The 15000-nt window shown below is 39.9% G+C and overlaps 3 protein-coding genes across 5 annotated transcripts in view; 1 reads left to right on the top strand and 2 right to left on the bottom strand.

The window, feature by feature from the left end:
• Positions 1–834, bottom strand: part of LOC137969930 (DNA polymerase delta catalytic subunit-like) — a 29110-nt gene extending 28276 nt beyond the window's left edge. Inside the window, exon 1 of the mRNA XM_068816340.1 lies at positions 479–834. Coding sequence (XP_068672441.1) covers positions 479–719 — 241 coding nt within the window. The 5' untranslated portion in view covers positions 720–834. The remainder of the gene's footprint in view (positions 1–478) is intronic.
• A 209-nt stretch (positions 835–1043) lies between these two features.
• On the top strand, positions 1044–8107 carry LOC137970450 (uncharacterized). 2 transcript variants are annotated; one of them, XM_068816968.1, is made up of 3 exons: positions 1044–1202; positions 4163–4406; positions 7703–8107. In XM_068816968.1, the coding sequence occupies exons 1-3, from the start codon at positions 1182–1184 to the stop codon at positions 7774–7776; spliced, it is 339 nt and encodes a 112-aa protein (XP_068673069.1). In that variant the 5' UTR covers positions 1044–1181; the 3' UTR covers positions 7777–8107. The 2 variants fall into 2 exon arrangements, 1 of the variants encoding a protein (XP_068673069.1); XR_011116816.1 differs by lacking the exon at positions 1044–1202 and adding an exon at positions 1745–2093.
• The window catches only part of LOC137970448 (patatin-like phospholipase domain-containing protein 4), a 15663-nt gene continuing 5086 nt past the window's right edge, over positions 4424–15000 (bottom strand). For both annotated transcript variants that reach the window (XM_068816965.1, XM_068816964.1), the window contains 5 exons: positions 14401–14677; positions 13576–13797; positions 7498–7636; positions 6175–6291; positions 4424–4575 (listed from right to left, as the gene is read on the bottom strand). In XM_068816965.1, the coding sequence (XP_068673066.1) occupies positions 4503–4575; positions 6175–6291; positions 7498–7636; positions 13576–13797; positions 14401–14677 (828 nt within the window). In that variant the 3' untranslated portion in view covers positions 4424–4502. The remainder of the gene's footprint in view (positions 4576–6174; positions 6292–7497; positions 7637–13575; positions 13798–14400; positions 14678–15000) is intronic.

Here is a 15000-nt window from a genome sequence, read left to right as displayed (position 1 = left end):
CCTGCCTTGTTTATCCGATTGATGTTCCATTCTTGAGCTCCAGAAGAGTATATTTTAACCCATTCACCCCTAAATTGGCCTAAACCGGCCATACTTAGTATTTTACTCTGTCTAACGCCAGACGATTTTACTCGTCAATGGGGAACCTCCGGGAGTCAATGGGTTAATTAAAGATGCACTAAAACGCCATTCGTGTTACAAATGACTTTCGACGCCATTGCCCTGCGCCATGTTCTACTGTGTCTACCAGATAAAATTCATGCATTTCTACTACCCCCTCAAACATACAGGCAGAAGACTACGCACAAAGACACAACTCACAACTTAGCAGAGGGGGGACAGGAAAGACTTTTCCCGACACGGAAAATTAAAAAAAAAACAAAAAAAACAAACACATCAAACGCATTTCCCAACTGGATTGCCTATGGCAACCCAGTAATAATTAAAAATCATCAGTAAAAAAAATATATGTACAGACCAACGTAATTGTCCACTTCCAACTGCTGGAACACAATGTTATCAGCAGACGGATTTAGATTAGGGACAGGAGGACGAGGCCATTTAGATGATGGATTTTTATGAGAGGCTACATCATCGTGCAGAGCAGCAAGTTCTTCTTCAAAGCCTCCACCTTGACTAGAGTTCCCGTTATCGCTTCGTGAACGTTTTGCAGAGATGTTTCCATCTGGACTTCCCTTCCGCTTCTGTGTTCCCTCCATGGCGATCAACTCGCCTAAAAGCCACTTGATTCAGTTGAAGAAATAGTGCTTTCTTGCAACAACTTTACATCAAAACATTGCAAAATGGCGCGAATGAAAAGTTCGCGCCACGTTCCGCTGACCATATTACTTCAACCTCGTTCCCAGGATCTCTCTTCTCTACGATGGAGTGATAGAAGAGAGACCCTGGGAACGTAGTCCGCTCCGTACCTTCCTCAATCTCGTATCCAGAGTCCTCGGGCTTCTTGGTCAGCGGGTGAGCGCCCGGAGAGACTCTGGGATAATCGATTCCATTTTCCCAGAAAACGTGGGTTCCGGTCTTATTACGTATGCTTGAAATTTAACCGGAAACAGAAAAGAGAAAACCGGGCGGGTTGAAAGTGTTCGAGAAACAAGAATTTTAGCCTTACACACAAAGAAACTGGAGAAATGATCACTGGTTTGCTGTAAGAGCAAGTGAAGATGAAACCTCTGACGCTTTCGGTAAGTGTGTTTTTAGTGTTTCAGCGTACATTCCATCGTTCAAAATGCCATCGTGCAAGCAACACGATCGACAAATTTTTGTGGAGACGACACAAATGTCCTCCTCTACTACGATTCGATTAGATGTTTCCGTAATTCTGAATGGCTTCGACAAGACCTTATTCCACGGATTTCTCCTCAAAGAGACTGATATAATGTTTTCCCACGGTACTTTTGCAACAGCAACAGTAATCACTTTTTAGCAGCGTGGGAAAATTCCCGTACGGTATAAGACATAATTCAAACTTCGTGGTTTTTTATTTTTGTGATTTACATATTTCTGAGTTTCAAAAAAACAAACAGCACTGAAACTAGTTTTAGATTTTGAATCTCCTTCCAAATTCTGGGGCTTCCGAATTACTTACCGACTTCCTGTCGGACTGCCATTGTTACGGAAGCGGCCAATCAAAAATATAGTTCAAGTCGATTATCCCAGAGTCTCTCCGGGCGCTCACCCGCTGACCAAGAAGCCCGAGGACTCTGGGTACGAGATTGTACCTTCCTCTGGACAGTAAGAATCGGTGATAGTACACATATCTTCTGCTTTTAGATTGTATGATTAACGTTGAAAAAAAAAAATAATAAGGGAAAGGCTGCTGTTTTGATAAAATCGAGAATTAACAAGAATTAACCACGTATCAACTTCCCGCCAGTCCCTTCTCCACCGAAGAAAAAGATGTTCCATACCCTCTGGGATCGGGGGACGTTTCAACGCACCCTGCTAGCAGAGCCTTTTCTTACGGTACATATGCTTTGTACCGAGAAATAGAAGGAAAGAGATAAAAGAGGCTCTGCTCGCAGGGTGGTTTCAACGTTGTTTATTGAGGAACGAGGCGGTCTCTATTTTCAAAGGTCAGTAAACCACAACAAACATCTTCAGAGAAAACATAAGCAGACATACGGATACTCATAGATTCCAACCACTCACATCTTTCATCCATATAATTATCGGCCTTCCCACTAAAAATTCTCCATTTCTTTGAGTGTGAGGGCTCCAGAACTTGGCTAATCATAATTTAGTAGCCTGACTAGCCTTTAATCTTTAATCAGTGTACTTGTAAAACAGGAAAAACTATAGTAGAGGTTGATATGGCAACTTTAACCCCAAATGTATGTGAATGATGAGCTCAGCAACCTCACCCATGGAATATAGGCACCTGGGCTAGGCAGTCTCCTTTCAACACTTAACTACACTACTGTTATGCTTTTGTGGTGTTTAAACTCTCTCAAAATAAGGTCACTTCCATGCATAAAAGTAATCTTTCTGGACAGGAAAACTATGCAAGATTTATGCTGATCAACGAGTTCAGTTTAAAGGGGCTAGGTCATGCAATTTTTGGCAATTTCAGCACTGATCGAATGGTCATAGAATGAACTTAAATATCAAAATAACTGTTCAAAACTATAGAAGAACTCTAACAAAACACAGGGAAGCCAAGAAGGGCCATGGATGGACAAAACTGGAGAGGATTGAAATGGATTGAATTTGGGTAAATTTGAAAAACGTCAGCCCACCTTTTTTCAAATTTATATCAGTGTATGTTAAAATGTCATTTACAAAGCTGGAAAATAATTACTATTTCCAGGTATTTCATGCTTGTTCTGCACCTTTCTAGACAACTACTGAAAAGCCATAGCCAATGGTAAAGCCATGTGGCTATACCACTGACATATGACAGTACCAGTAGCACTTTAGATCATTGCAATCAACTTCACCATCATCCAAAAGTAAGATTTACTCAAATTCATCAACGCTAGAAAAGTGTCTATCAGTTTCAAACCAAGTTTTCTGGGACAATAAACAGTACACCAAATTGGCTAACTCAATGTTGTGCCCAGTTCAAACTCTTTGGGAATAAAACACTTTCAATTGTAACAGTTCCAGGTACTTTCATATTCATTAAAATGTGAATGCTACATTATAATGCAAATACAATCCAATTCAAATACAATATAATACAATCAATACTAACAAAAGAATCTTAACCCGGGAAGTTTGAATTGGGTACAACACTGAGTTAGCCAATGTGGTCCATATTTGTTTATTTTCCTGCAAAACTTTGTTAGAAATAGGCACTTTTCTGACGCTGATTGGGACAAACCTGATACAAAATTCTAATACTCTGAGGTAATGGACTCTCACAACAATCATTGAGAATAAACAGGATGACACCACCCCAGAAAAGGACAATCACTTGCACTCACTGTAATTTTGTACAAAAAAGTCGTGTAGCATAAATGAACCCTATAGTTTAAATTAAATGTCATCAACTATGACTGAACAGACAAACAGGCTCTGCCTTTTCAATACTGTGGAGACTTTATTAATTTCCTTTGCCTAATGAGCATTCTTAACAACTCCAGTGTGTCATTGACCTTTATGACATAACCCAATTTGAAAAAGTGATTTATGCATTTTATAATGAAATTCGATGAATGAGTGTTCTTCAACCCATTTGCTGTCATAAAAGTATGACTATTAACCTATAAGCACTGACATTTAAAAACTACCTTTAGAGTAATTCTGGCATTGAATTTAAAAAGCACATTCTTCTCACAAATACACTTCAGTAAATCCATTTTTAGTTCCTTTCGCTGTTAATAAAAGCAGCTAAAAGTTGTGCAATGTAATATTGACTTGTTAACTGTGCTTTGATATTTAATTAAAAACTGCTTTTAGAGTAGTGCAGGCATTTACATAATTTGTAATTAAAATAAACTTGTCATTCTTTGGAATGCATTTTAATAAATTTATCCTTTCTTTTGTTTTTTTTTTTTGCTGAAGTAAATGTAAAAGAGGTAAAAAGTAATAATGCCTAATAAAATAAATGACTTAATCCCTCTGCATAGCATGGCATGCAAATAACTTGGTGTCAAACTCTCTTGTTGTGTTTGACTGTGATTCATGACATTTTCTTCAGCATTATCAAGATGATGATTGCTCCACACAAAGAAAGCCTCCTGTAATGTGTCCCTGTGAGCAGTCTTGCAACTGTTTTCCCAAGAAAACTTCAACATTTTTACAGTCTTCTGAATTGATTTCCAAATCCTGTGCATATCTTTCTTCCATTTGCTCTATTATACTGTTGGTGGTGCTTATCACCTGGAAACTAGCTTGTGAGGAGTCGTATTCAAAATCAGTGGATGGTGAAGCATATGCTGGAGGTAAATTGAATGAAATATTTAATTTAGCATTTATTCAATAGCTGACAGTCGATAAAAAACTGCGCTGGTTTCAGAATGGAGTACAAGGAACAATTTTCACTGCAATCTCGTTTTACTTTTACCTGAATGTGCCTTATCACTGATAGCAAGTCGTGAGGGGCTACCTCTCCTGTTTAGAAAAAAAATTAACAAATCTGTGAACAATAATTATTTTAAGCCTTTCACTCCTGATACAGGAGAGGTGCAGTGGTCTCATGGTTAGTGCGCTCGACTCCGGATCGAGTGGTCCGGGTTCGGGTCCTGGCTGGGGACATTGTGTTGTGTTCATGGGCAAGACACTTTACTCTCACGGTGCCTCTCTCCACCCAGGTGTATAAATTGGTACCGGCGAAATGCTGGGGGTAACCCTGCGATGGACTAGCATCCCATCCAGGGGGGAGTGGAAATACTCCTAGTCACTTCATGCTAATGAAACCAGAGATAAGTGCCGGCCTGATGGGCCTTCTGGCTCGTAAGCAGAGACTTAACTTTACTTTCACATATACTCCTGATACAGATGGATTTTACTTGGCCTAATGCCAGACAATTATACTTGTCAATGTGGAACTCCTTAGAATTGAAAGGGTTAAAAAATAAATCCATTATTTTCCATCAGGTACATGTATTTGATTATTACATACGATATCATTAACTTAATTGAATGACTAAAACATTTTAGTAAATTTTCAGCTCCGACTATTGCATTTCTAGCTTTTTGATTGGCTAAAAAACTCCGACTATGAGCCAATAGTCGAAGTTTTACGTCATATGGAAAATAGTGCGCCAAGATGCTCTTTCCGGACGCTTTGTAAAATTGTGGAAATAAAAATCGGCGGCAAAACCCGGTTTGAGAATTTACTAAAACAATAATTATTCCATTCGTGCTTGTTGGATATGAAGTGATTATAACCAACTCACGCTACCCACTCGTTGGTTATTTTATCACTTCATATCCAACTCGGGCTCATGGAATAATTGTTATTTATTCAACATACAGTTAAATAAAAATAGGCCACTTTGTTTGTCCCTCCAAATTTTGCATATTAAAAAAATTAAGCATTGTTTCTAGTTGGCTCTTCTGAGACTTAAAGCCTTTTAGACAGGCATTAGGCAGAGTAAATACCTCTTCCTAACCGAGTTCAAGGTCCGTACTGTAAGTTACGGACCAAGTTTTTCCCCGTTGATTTATGGCCCAAGCTCGAAGCGCGCGGGCCATGAATCAACAGGAAAAAACGAGGATCCATAACTTACAGTACGGACTGAGAAAACGAGGTTAGTAAGATATTTCTTATATCTCCGAGGTTAACCGGCGCGCGGGCAAGGAAACTAGTCAAAGTGAAGCGGAAGGTTCAACTGCCACAAAGAATGCCGTGCCAAAATCCCAGAAACTAAATCTTCTTGGCTGTTAAGTTTGAAATAGTTGCTTGCAAGATTCAAACAGTTTTCAGTACAAGTTTATGCAACAGAAATGACATGAAAAACTCGCTAGAAGATGTTTTGTCGAAATTTTAAATTTAGCGGGCTGTACAGCGGGCCGTACTGTAGAATACGGCCCGCTAATTTAGCCAATTACAGCGTGCGTATTATCTGAGAGATATAATAAAATCTATAATCCTACATGTAGGAACTAGTGATTGAACCAAAGCCAAGAAAAAATATAGCGTTTACTGTATCAAAGAACTGCCTGGTGTCTGAAACTTTCCAGAATAATATTAATTTTATTACAAACCAGCTTTGAACTTGGTGCTCGTCTCTGTATGTTTGTACAATCATGGAGATCATTGACAATAAGTCATCAATAAGTTTATTTCCAGTTTTATCCATAGTTGCAAGTGACACCAAACATCTGGTGAAGATAAAAGCAAACTACAGTTAATTTTTTTTAAAACAATGCTCTTTGCTATTTCTAAGTGAAATGGCGACAAGAACCCCAAGTGGACCATTTCAAACATTTATTTACATAAGGATTTCTTGATTATAACACTATTTCCAGAGTCCTGAATCAGATGTGATTTGACAAAATAATTATTTAAAAAATCAGCAGTCCATTACCACTGACAGTGAATGGACCTTTTTGGCTCTGTAATCTAGCTAATTGGCCTATGTGACTTGAGTAACAGAGGAAGTGTTCTTTTATCATCTATTCCCTTGAAAGTTTCAAATCTCTCTGGTACAACTATCAACTAAATTACTAAGAGGTGCACTTCTCGACAGTGCAGTTTGTTAAGCAATGATACTGTTGCTTCACATGCTACCATAACAAAGATATGTGGTGATAAGATGTTGTAGAGTCAATCCTTCTTATACTATAGTTACTGTACGGTTTTTTGAAAGTGCTACAACAAGTCACAAAATTTGTGGAGACACTTCACCTTCATGGGGCGTTCTTAATTCACCTATTAGGGAGCTTACGAAACAACGACGCCGACGACAACGACGAGGCTACAAAACAATAGGTTTAGTGAGCAAAAACAATGGCCCTGCACGTGCGTTTTACATTTTGGTACATTTCTTTGCCGTCATCTCCTAAATGACGACGTGAAATGACGATGAATTTTCAGTTCTCTCTCTACGCTTCCAACCCACTCATGCCAGTTTAATTCCTCGACAGTTACTACACATTTTTAACGCAAAACGACATGAAATAGCTTCGTAGTGATATAAATAACGCAAACTTCTATTTTTAAATGAAGTCCTCGTAGCCGTCGTCGTCCTCGTTTCATAAGCTCCCTATCATCTCCCACACTGCAGCCCCGGTCCTCGCCCCCTTATCAATGTTGCTAGCAAGACAAAAAAATATTTAATGCTGAACACTTAAAAGGAACCTCCACTCTTACTACAGAATATAAAGTTTAAACCAAAGGAAATTTGTTCGAAATTTGTTTTAAAAAAGTGTTTATATCAGGAAAAGTGAATTTTAAAATCGCTGATTTTTGGAGGGCACTGCCATTGTGAATAATTGTGACGTGTTACAGCTGCCCTATTGTTCTGACATAAAGAGCTTTTGTCTAATAACAATAGAGCAACCGTAACACGTCACAATAGAACTTACCTTTTAAGCAAGACCAAAATCTGATGGATAGTAACACTGCATGGCTTTGAAAGGACTTTTACAGCATACAATGATCTACGAATTACATAACATGACCAAAGTTCCCTTTCCATGGTACTGTTAAATGCTTCGTAGAGCACTGAGAAGGAACCCAGACAATGTAAAATTAATGTTAATTAAAATGAAATCAATAATTTTGTGACAGGAATCCAAGGCTACACCGGGTCTCATGATGTCAGCACTGGAAAACCTGGCACGACAGGAGGCAATACCATTTAGCTTGACCAAACCAGTCTGTCACATGTGACGGGGATCCAGTTCTCAAGGCCTGTAAAGCCATTTCTTCTTTTTCAGGACCAAAAAACCACTATGTTGCTGCAACTGCTAAGTTACTGCTCAGTTGATGAGCTTAAACATTCTTTGAAGAGGTTTGGCAAAGTTCTATTTAAATGTAACATGTTCCAAAGAGGAATATGAAGTTTCTTTCAGAATTGTGGACTCTGGTAATGTACAAACATAGCTTGAAAGTATCACATGTGACTAATGAAAATAATGATTGATGACGATGATGATAATCTCTTTAATAAAGTCTCAAGGTTGTTTGCTTGAACACATCGCTGTACTAATTGGGGAGACTGTAAATCAAATGGATATTGTGAATCTGAAAGACGTTCTCTGGTTAAAAATTGGTTAAAAATTATAAGCTTTCGGCTATCTATCTATAGCCTTTAACGAATGAAATATAAGAAGCACGAATCAAAATATATACGAAAAGGGGTGTAAAAATTCAATGCGGGTGAGAACTAAAATATGAATAAGAATGATCTAGAAAAAATTACAATAAAATAGAGTATTGTCTCGGTAACGGTTTAGAATTATTGTCCGCGTTAACAGTTTTAGCGGTATGCCAGGATTCCAAGGTTTTTCTAACACGGTAGTTGCCTTTGTCAATCACGCATGCATTATTAAAGTCAATAGAGTGGTCATTCTTCCATGCATGGCTGGCAATGTTTGACCCTTTCGCGAAATTTTTTAGGTTTCTTTGATGTTCTTTTTTCCGCGTTAAAAAGCATCTTCCAGTTTCGCCAATGTAACTCCACGGACAGTCCGAGCACGGAATTTTGTAAACAACATTGCATTGTTGGTCCAAGGGCTGTCTTGTTTTTGGGGATGGGAATTCTTGCTGAAGGGTTTTAAGTGGTTTGGTGACGACTCGAATTTCATGTTTGCGTAATAATCTCATGAGGGGCTCTGTCAAGCCGCTAATATATGGAAGGCACGCAAATCCATGGGGTGTATTCTGTGGGTCAACCCAACTAAAGAACATTGCTACTAATTCTTCTGGTGATGGAACAGTTGGTGATGGTGGCTTCTTTCTATTTTTGGAAATATAAGAGATGACTGAGGACGGGTAGCCATTGGCTTTTAGTGCATCTGTGACATAGTTGGTCTCGCGTGATTTTCCTTCGTTAGTGCTTGGGAGATTAGACGCACGGAATAACAAGGTAGAGGCCGTGCTGATTTTGTGTTTTCTCTCATGATGTGAGGAGAAGTCTAGATATCTATCAGTGTGGGTTGGTTTTCGATAAACGTCAATGACAGCAACACCATTTTTTCTTGACACTAAGGTGTCAAGGAAGGCAATTTGTCCATTGTTCTCTTCTTCAATGGTAAATGTGATCTTAGGGTCGACAGCGTTTAAGGTGTCGTGGAAGGAATGGACAGCAGCTTTCTTGATGACAACAAAGCTGTCATCAACGTATCGTTTCCAAATCCTTGGCGGAACAGTGGCAGAGCTGATGGCTGACTCTTCTATCACTTCCATACAGAGGTTAGCGACGATAGGGCTAACAGGGCTGCCCATGGCACAACCATGAATCTGCTTGTATGTGCGATTATTGTAGACAAAATAGTTGTTTGAAAGAGTGAAGTCAAGGAGAGAGATGATGTCGTCGGTAGAGAGGTTTGTTCTGGTCTGTAGTGTGTTGTCACAGTTCAGTTTATTGCGGATATAATCGCAAGCTTTATTCACTGGGATAGCTGTGAAAAGGGACACCACGTCAAATGACACCATGACTTCGTCGTCCAAGATTTCGATGTTAGCTACTTGTTTCGCGAACTGGGAGGAGTTGAGGACAGAATAACCATTAAGGTTCTGTATCGGAGAAAGGATATCTGATAGAAACTTGGATGTGTTATAAAGGGCGGAGCCGATACATGAAACGATTGGTCGAAGAGGGCAGCCAGGTTTATGGTGTTTAATAGAGCCACGAATGGCAGGTAGAGAACCATCTGTGGAATGAAGTTTGCGATAAGTAGCTTCGTCAATCTTATTTTCTCTTTTTAGAGCGAGGAGCTTGCTGTTCAGTTCTCTTTCAATTTTGGTGGATGGCGACTTGTAGACTTGTTGATAAGTGTCAGGGTCACTAAGTAGAGCTTCCATCTTGGTGTCGTAGTCGGATCTGTCTAAAACAACGAAACAGTTCCCTTTGTCAGCTTTTGTTATCACACGTTCAGGATCATTTTTTAAGTCCTTTAAAGCTTTTTGTTCAGCTTTCGTGATATTTTTATGTGGTGGAATTCGAGCTCTATGGAGTAAAGAAGCCGTAGTGGTTCGTATGGCGTCCTTCGAGTCATCGGGGAGGCGGGAAATGGCGGCTTCAACCTCAGAGACAATGTCTTTAACAGGGATGTTTCGTGGTGTTGGGGCGAACTTGGGGCCTTTCTCAAGTAGAGAACGTTCTGCCATAGAGAGAGGTTTGTGTGATAAATTGATCACCCAGTTCTTTCTGTCGATCGTATTAGAGCTGTCATTTTTTGCTTCCATCCTTAAATTTGTAAACTTGTTCTCGTGTCTCGCTTCAATGTTGTTGCGGACTGATTGCGATCTCTTAATCAAATATTGTAGAAGCGTGGAAGAGATGTCATCGGTGACTAAGGTCGATAATTGCTGTTTGGATTCTTCGAGCGTTCTTTTCAAAACTCGGATTCTGTTGTGACAAATAGAGATTCGTGCTCGCATACAATGTTTGCTGGCCCGTTCCATAATGTTTTTGAACATCGGATGGTTGCCAGGTGGTTTAAATCTCAAAGACTTCGGAGTCCAATGGTTTTCCAATGCTTTGTGCGTAAATTGAAGATGGCGATGGTGAGCTTCGAGTTTGTAAGATGTTTTTTCCATAGTCCGCGCTAATTTTAGGGCTTCCGACCCAGCCACTTGGCGAATACGTTTAAAAATTGCACCGTAACCAGGATGAGACATGTTGTGAATCTGGAACATTATGGAACGTGAATCTGGAACATTATGGAACGGGCCAGCAAACATTGTATGCGAGCACGAATCTCTATTTGTCACAACAGAATCCGAGTTTTGAAAAGAACGCTCGAAGAATCCAAACAGCAATTATCGACCTTAGTCACCGATGACATCTCTTCCACGCTTCTACAATATTTGATTAAGAGATCGCAATCAGTCCGCAACAACATTGAAGCGAGACACGAGAACAAGTTTACAAATTTAAGGATGGAAGCAAAAAATGACAGCTCTAATACGATCGACAGAAAGAACTGGGTGATCAATTTATCACACAAACCTCTCTCTATGGCAGAACGTTCTCTACTTGAGAAAGGCCCCAAGTTCGCCCCAACACCACGAAACATCCCTGTTAAAGACATTGTCTCTGAGGTTGAAGCCGCCATTTCCCGCCTCCCCGATGACTCGAAGGACGCCATACGAACCACTACGGCTTCTTTACTCCATAGAGCTCGAATTCCACCACATAAAAATATCACGAAAGCTGAACAAAAAGCTTTAAAGGACTTAAAAAATGATCCTGAACGTGTGATAACAAAAGCTGACAAAGGGAACTGTTTCGTTGTTTTAGACAGATCCGACTACGACACCAAGATGGAAGCTCTACTTAGTGACCCTGACACTTATCAACAAGTCTACAAGTCGCCATCCACCAAAATTGAAAGAGAACTGAACAGCAAGCTCCTCGCTCTAAAAAGAGAAAATAAGATTGACGAAGCTACTTATCGCAAACTTCATTCCACAGATGGTTCTCTACCTGCCATTCGTGGCTCTATTAAACACCATAAACCTGGCTGCCCTCTTCGACCAATCGTTTCATGTATCGGCTCCGCCCTTTATAACACATCCAAGTTTCTATCAGATATCCTTTCTCCGATACAGAACCTTAATGGTTATTCTGTCCTCAACTCCTCCCAGTTCGCGAAACAAGTAGCTAACATCGAAATCTTGGACGACGAAGTCATGGTGTCATTTGACGTGGTGTCCCTTTTCACAGCTATCCCAGTGAATAAAGCTTGCGATTATATCCGCAATAAACTGAACTGTGACAACACACTACAGACCAGAACAAACCTCTCTACCGACGACATCATCTCTCTCCTTGACTTCACTCTTTCAAACAACTATTTTGTCTACAATAATCGCACATACAAGCAGATTCATGGTTGTGCCATGGGCAGCCCTGTTAGCCCTATCGTCGCTAACCTCTGTATGGAAGTGATAGAAGAGTCAGCCATCAGCTCTGCCACTGTTCCGCCAAGGATTTGGAAACGATACGTTGATGACAGCTTTGTTGTCATCAAGAAAGCTGCTGTCCATTCCTTCCACGACACCTTAAACGCTGTCGACCCTAAGATCACATTTACCATTGAAGAAGAGAACAATGGACAAATTGCCTTCCTTGACACCTTAGTGTCAAGAAAAAATGGTGTTGCTGTCATTGACGTTTATCGAAAACCAACCCACACTGATAGATATCTAGACTTCTCCTCACATCATGAGAGAAAACACAAAATCAGCACGGCCTCTACCTTGTTATTCCGTGCGTCTAATCTCCCAAGCACTAACGAAGGAAAATCACGCGAGACCAACTATGTCACAGATGCACTAAAAGCCAATGGCTACCCGTCCTCAGTCATCTCTTATATTTCCAAAAATAGAAAGAAGCCACCATCACCAACTGTTCCATCACCAGAAGAATTAGTAGCAATGTTCTTTAGTTGGGTTGACCCACAGAATACACCCCATGGATTTGCGTGCCTTCCATATATTAGCGGCTTGACAGAGCCCCTCATGAGATTATTACGCAAACATGAAATTCGAGTCGTCACCAAACCACTTAAAACCCTTCAGCAAGAATTCCCATCCCCAAAAACAAGACAGCCCTTGGACCAACAATGCAATGTTGTTTACAAAATTCCGTGCTCGGACTGTCCGTGGAGTTACATTGGCGAAACTGGAAGATGCTTTTTAACGCGGAAAAAAGAACATCAAAGAAACCTAAAAAAAAATTTCGCGAAAGGGTCAAACATTGCCAGCCATGCATGGAAGAATGACCACTCTATTGACTTTAATAATGCATGCGTGATTGACAAAGGCAACTACCGTGTTAGAAAAACCTTGGAATCCTGGCATACCGCTAAAACTGTTAACGCGGACAATAATTCTAAACCGTTACCGAGACAATACTCTATTTTATTGTAATTTTTTCTAGATCATTCTTATTCATATTTTAGTTCTCACCCGCATTGAATTTTTACACCCCTTTTCGTATATATTTTGATTCGTGCTTCTTATATTTCATTCGTTAAAGGCTATAGATAGATAGCCGAAAGCTTATAATTTTTAACCAATTTTTAACCAGAGAACGTCTTTCAGATTCACAACATGTCTCATCCTGGTTACGGTGCAATTTTTAAACAAATGGATATTGTTGTGGTTTGCCGAAAAACTCAGAGCAAAGACCCGACAAGCTCAACCCACGTATGATGTGAAATCCAGGAATCCATCGTGGACCATTTTTGTTGAAAGGAGAGTTGTGTCATCACTGCACCAACCCTGCCACCCAGAGAGCACCAAGGCTCTCAGTGCAGAGTCAAGAGAACTGAAAAGTTCAAACTACATAAATTATATGAAATCGAGTCCAGGAATCAACCCTAGGTCATATTGGGAGAGTGCTCTAACCCCAGGCCAACCCTTGTTTTCCTTAGACTGCCAAAAGCTTTTATGTTCCCCTGAATCCATGAAATGTTGAGTCACATTACCTTTGAATAGTTTTGATTCTCCTTCTTCCATATCTGTGCAAACCGAAACTTCCCCACCATCCCTGACATCACCAGCCTCACTTGGCGAATGTATAGATATTAATGTTCGTGAAGTGCAGCATGTGCCGTGAAAGCAAATTGAGCTTGTGTTGGTTTGCAAGAGATCTAATGTTGGCATTGATGGAGTTGATCTGAGTGACTCCTTTGTCAGTAAGGTGGGGTCTGCAAAAAAATTATTGTTTTCCTCTGACTTACAATATATTACACAAATAGAGTCTGGGGGCCATATTCAAAATGTTTGATGTGAGTGTGAATCACAAGGTATAAATATTGAAGGGCAAAAATCATGGTGTCTTAATTAACTAAAACAACAGATGGAGAAATCAAAGCTTAGCAAGATGGCAACCAAATTGTGTAGGAAGACAGTCAAGCAAGATGTCCTATACAATATGGTAATCTAGATTGGCTAAGCATTGCACAAAAATTACTTAATTAGCATGACACAGATGCCAAGATTAATAAATACTCAATAGGTTATTCTGTGAATCTGTAGAATCACTCCCTCTTTATTACCACTGTTCCAGTATGGAATTTTCTGCTTGGGGCTGTGCAAGTAAAAGTGGAATCTGCAGCTGTTTGCAGTGTTGGATTACTTAAAGTGAACAGGATTGTCTCCCCACTCCTTCATTACACTTCAATATTCACTTTTATTTATGACTGAGTTATTTTATTGTCCATGTCTATTTTGATTGGACAAAAAAAACCTTGGTTTGTCATGTAATTTGCTCAAGTATGTCAGTGGTATAGATTTAGGGCAGAACTTACAATGTTCCTGGAGGAATCGTAGGGCATCCCAGTACCCCTGACGACAGATGTTAGCCAGGACATCTTGATTTGGTGGGAATAATGCACGAGAAAATCTGTAGAAATTCTGGAGAGTCAACTGCAAACTGGTATTCCTTAATTCAATATGAATGTCGTTATTTGATGACTTGTCCTGTGGACAAATGTCGCTCTCGCCACTGAACGGTGACACTGTGATAGTTTCTCCTTCAGCAAAGTGTTGTGGAAGGTTGTCAGAAATGCCTCCGTCAATATAATACTATGAAACCGAAAAAAAAATAAAAGGTATCAATAAATTAAAATTTGTTGCTAAAAAGTGTTGGCTACATATCGAGATTGACAGCAAGAAAGAGAGGAAAGGAGAAGAAGAGATGGGAAAGCAACATCACAGAATGAACAGGCCTGAGGTTTGGCAACATCCTGGGAGAATTTTTGCCTTATAGCAATCGTAGAGGCTATATCTCTGCTCTAGCAGCAATGACACAGTTATGAGAGCACTTCGTTGTCTCCTACCAATTTTACCCGGGTTTAATTCCCAGACTAAGCATCCCATGTGGGTTGAGTTAATTGATTCTCTACTCT

The sequence above is a fragment of the Montipora foliosa genome, chromosome 9 (genome assembly GCF_036669935.1).
Source record: "Montipora foliosa isolate CH-2021 chromosome 9, ASM3666993v2, whole genome shotgun sequence".
NCBI classification, from domain to species: Eukaryota; Metazoa; Cnidaria; class Anthozoa; order Scleractinia; family Acroporidae; genus Montipora; species Montipora foliosa.
Note: the sequence above shows the minus strand (reverse complement) of the source record. Positions and strands in the feature narration are given on the sequence as shown.

What these genes read in the sequence shown, in the direction of transcription:
- LOC137970450 (XM_068816968.1), top strand. Translation starts at nt 1,182, where the DNA reads ATGAAACCTCTGACGCTTTCG. An exon ending in TGAAACCTCTGACGCTTTCG is followed by an intron (nt 1,203 to 4,162) that starts GTAAGTGTGTTT and finishes CATTTTCTTCAG; the next exon opens with CATTATCAAGATGATGATTG. An exon ending in TGGTGAAGCATATGCTGGAG is followed by an intron (nt 4,407 to 7,702) that starts GTAAATTGAATG and finishes ATTTTGTGACAG; the next exon opens with GAATCCAAGGCTACACCGGG.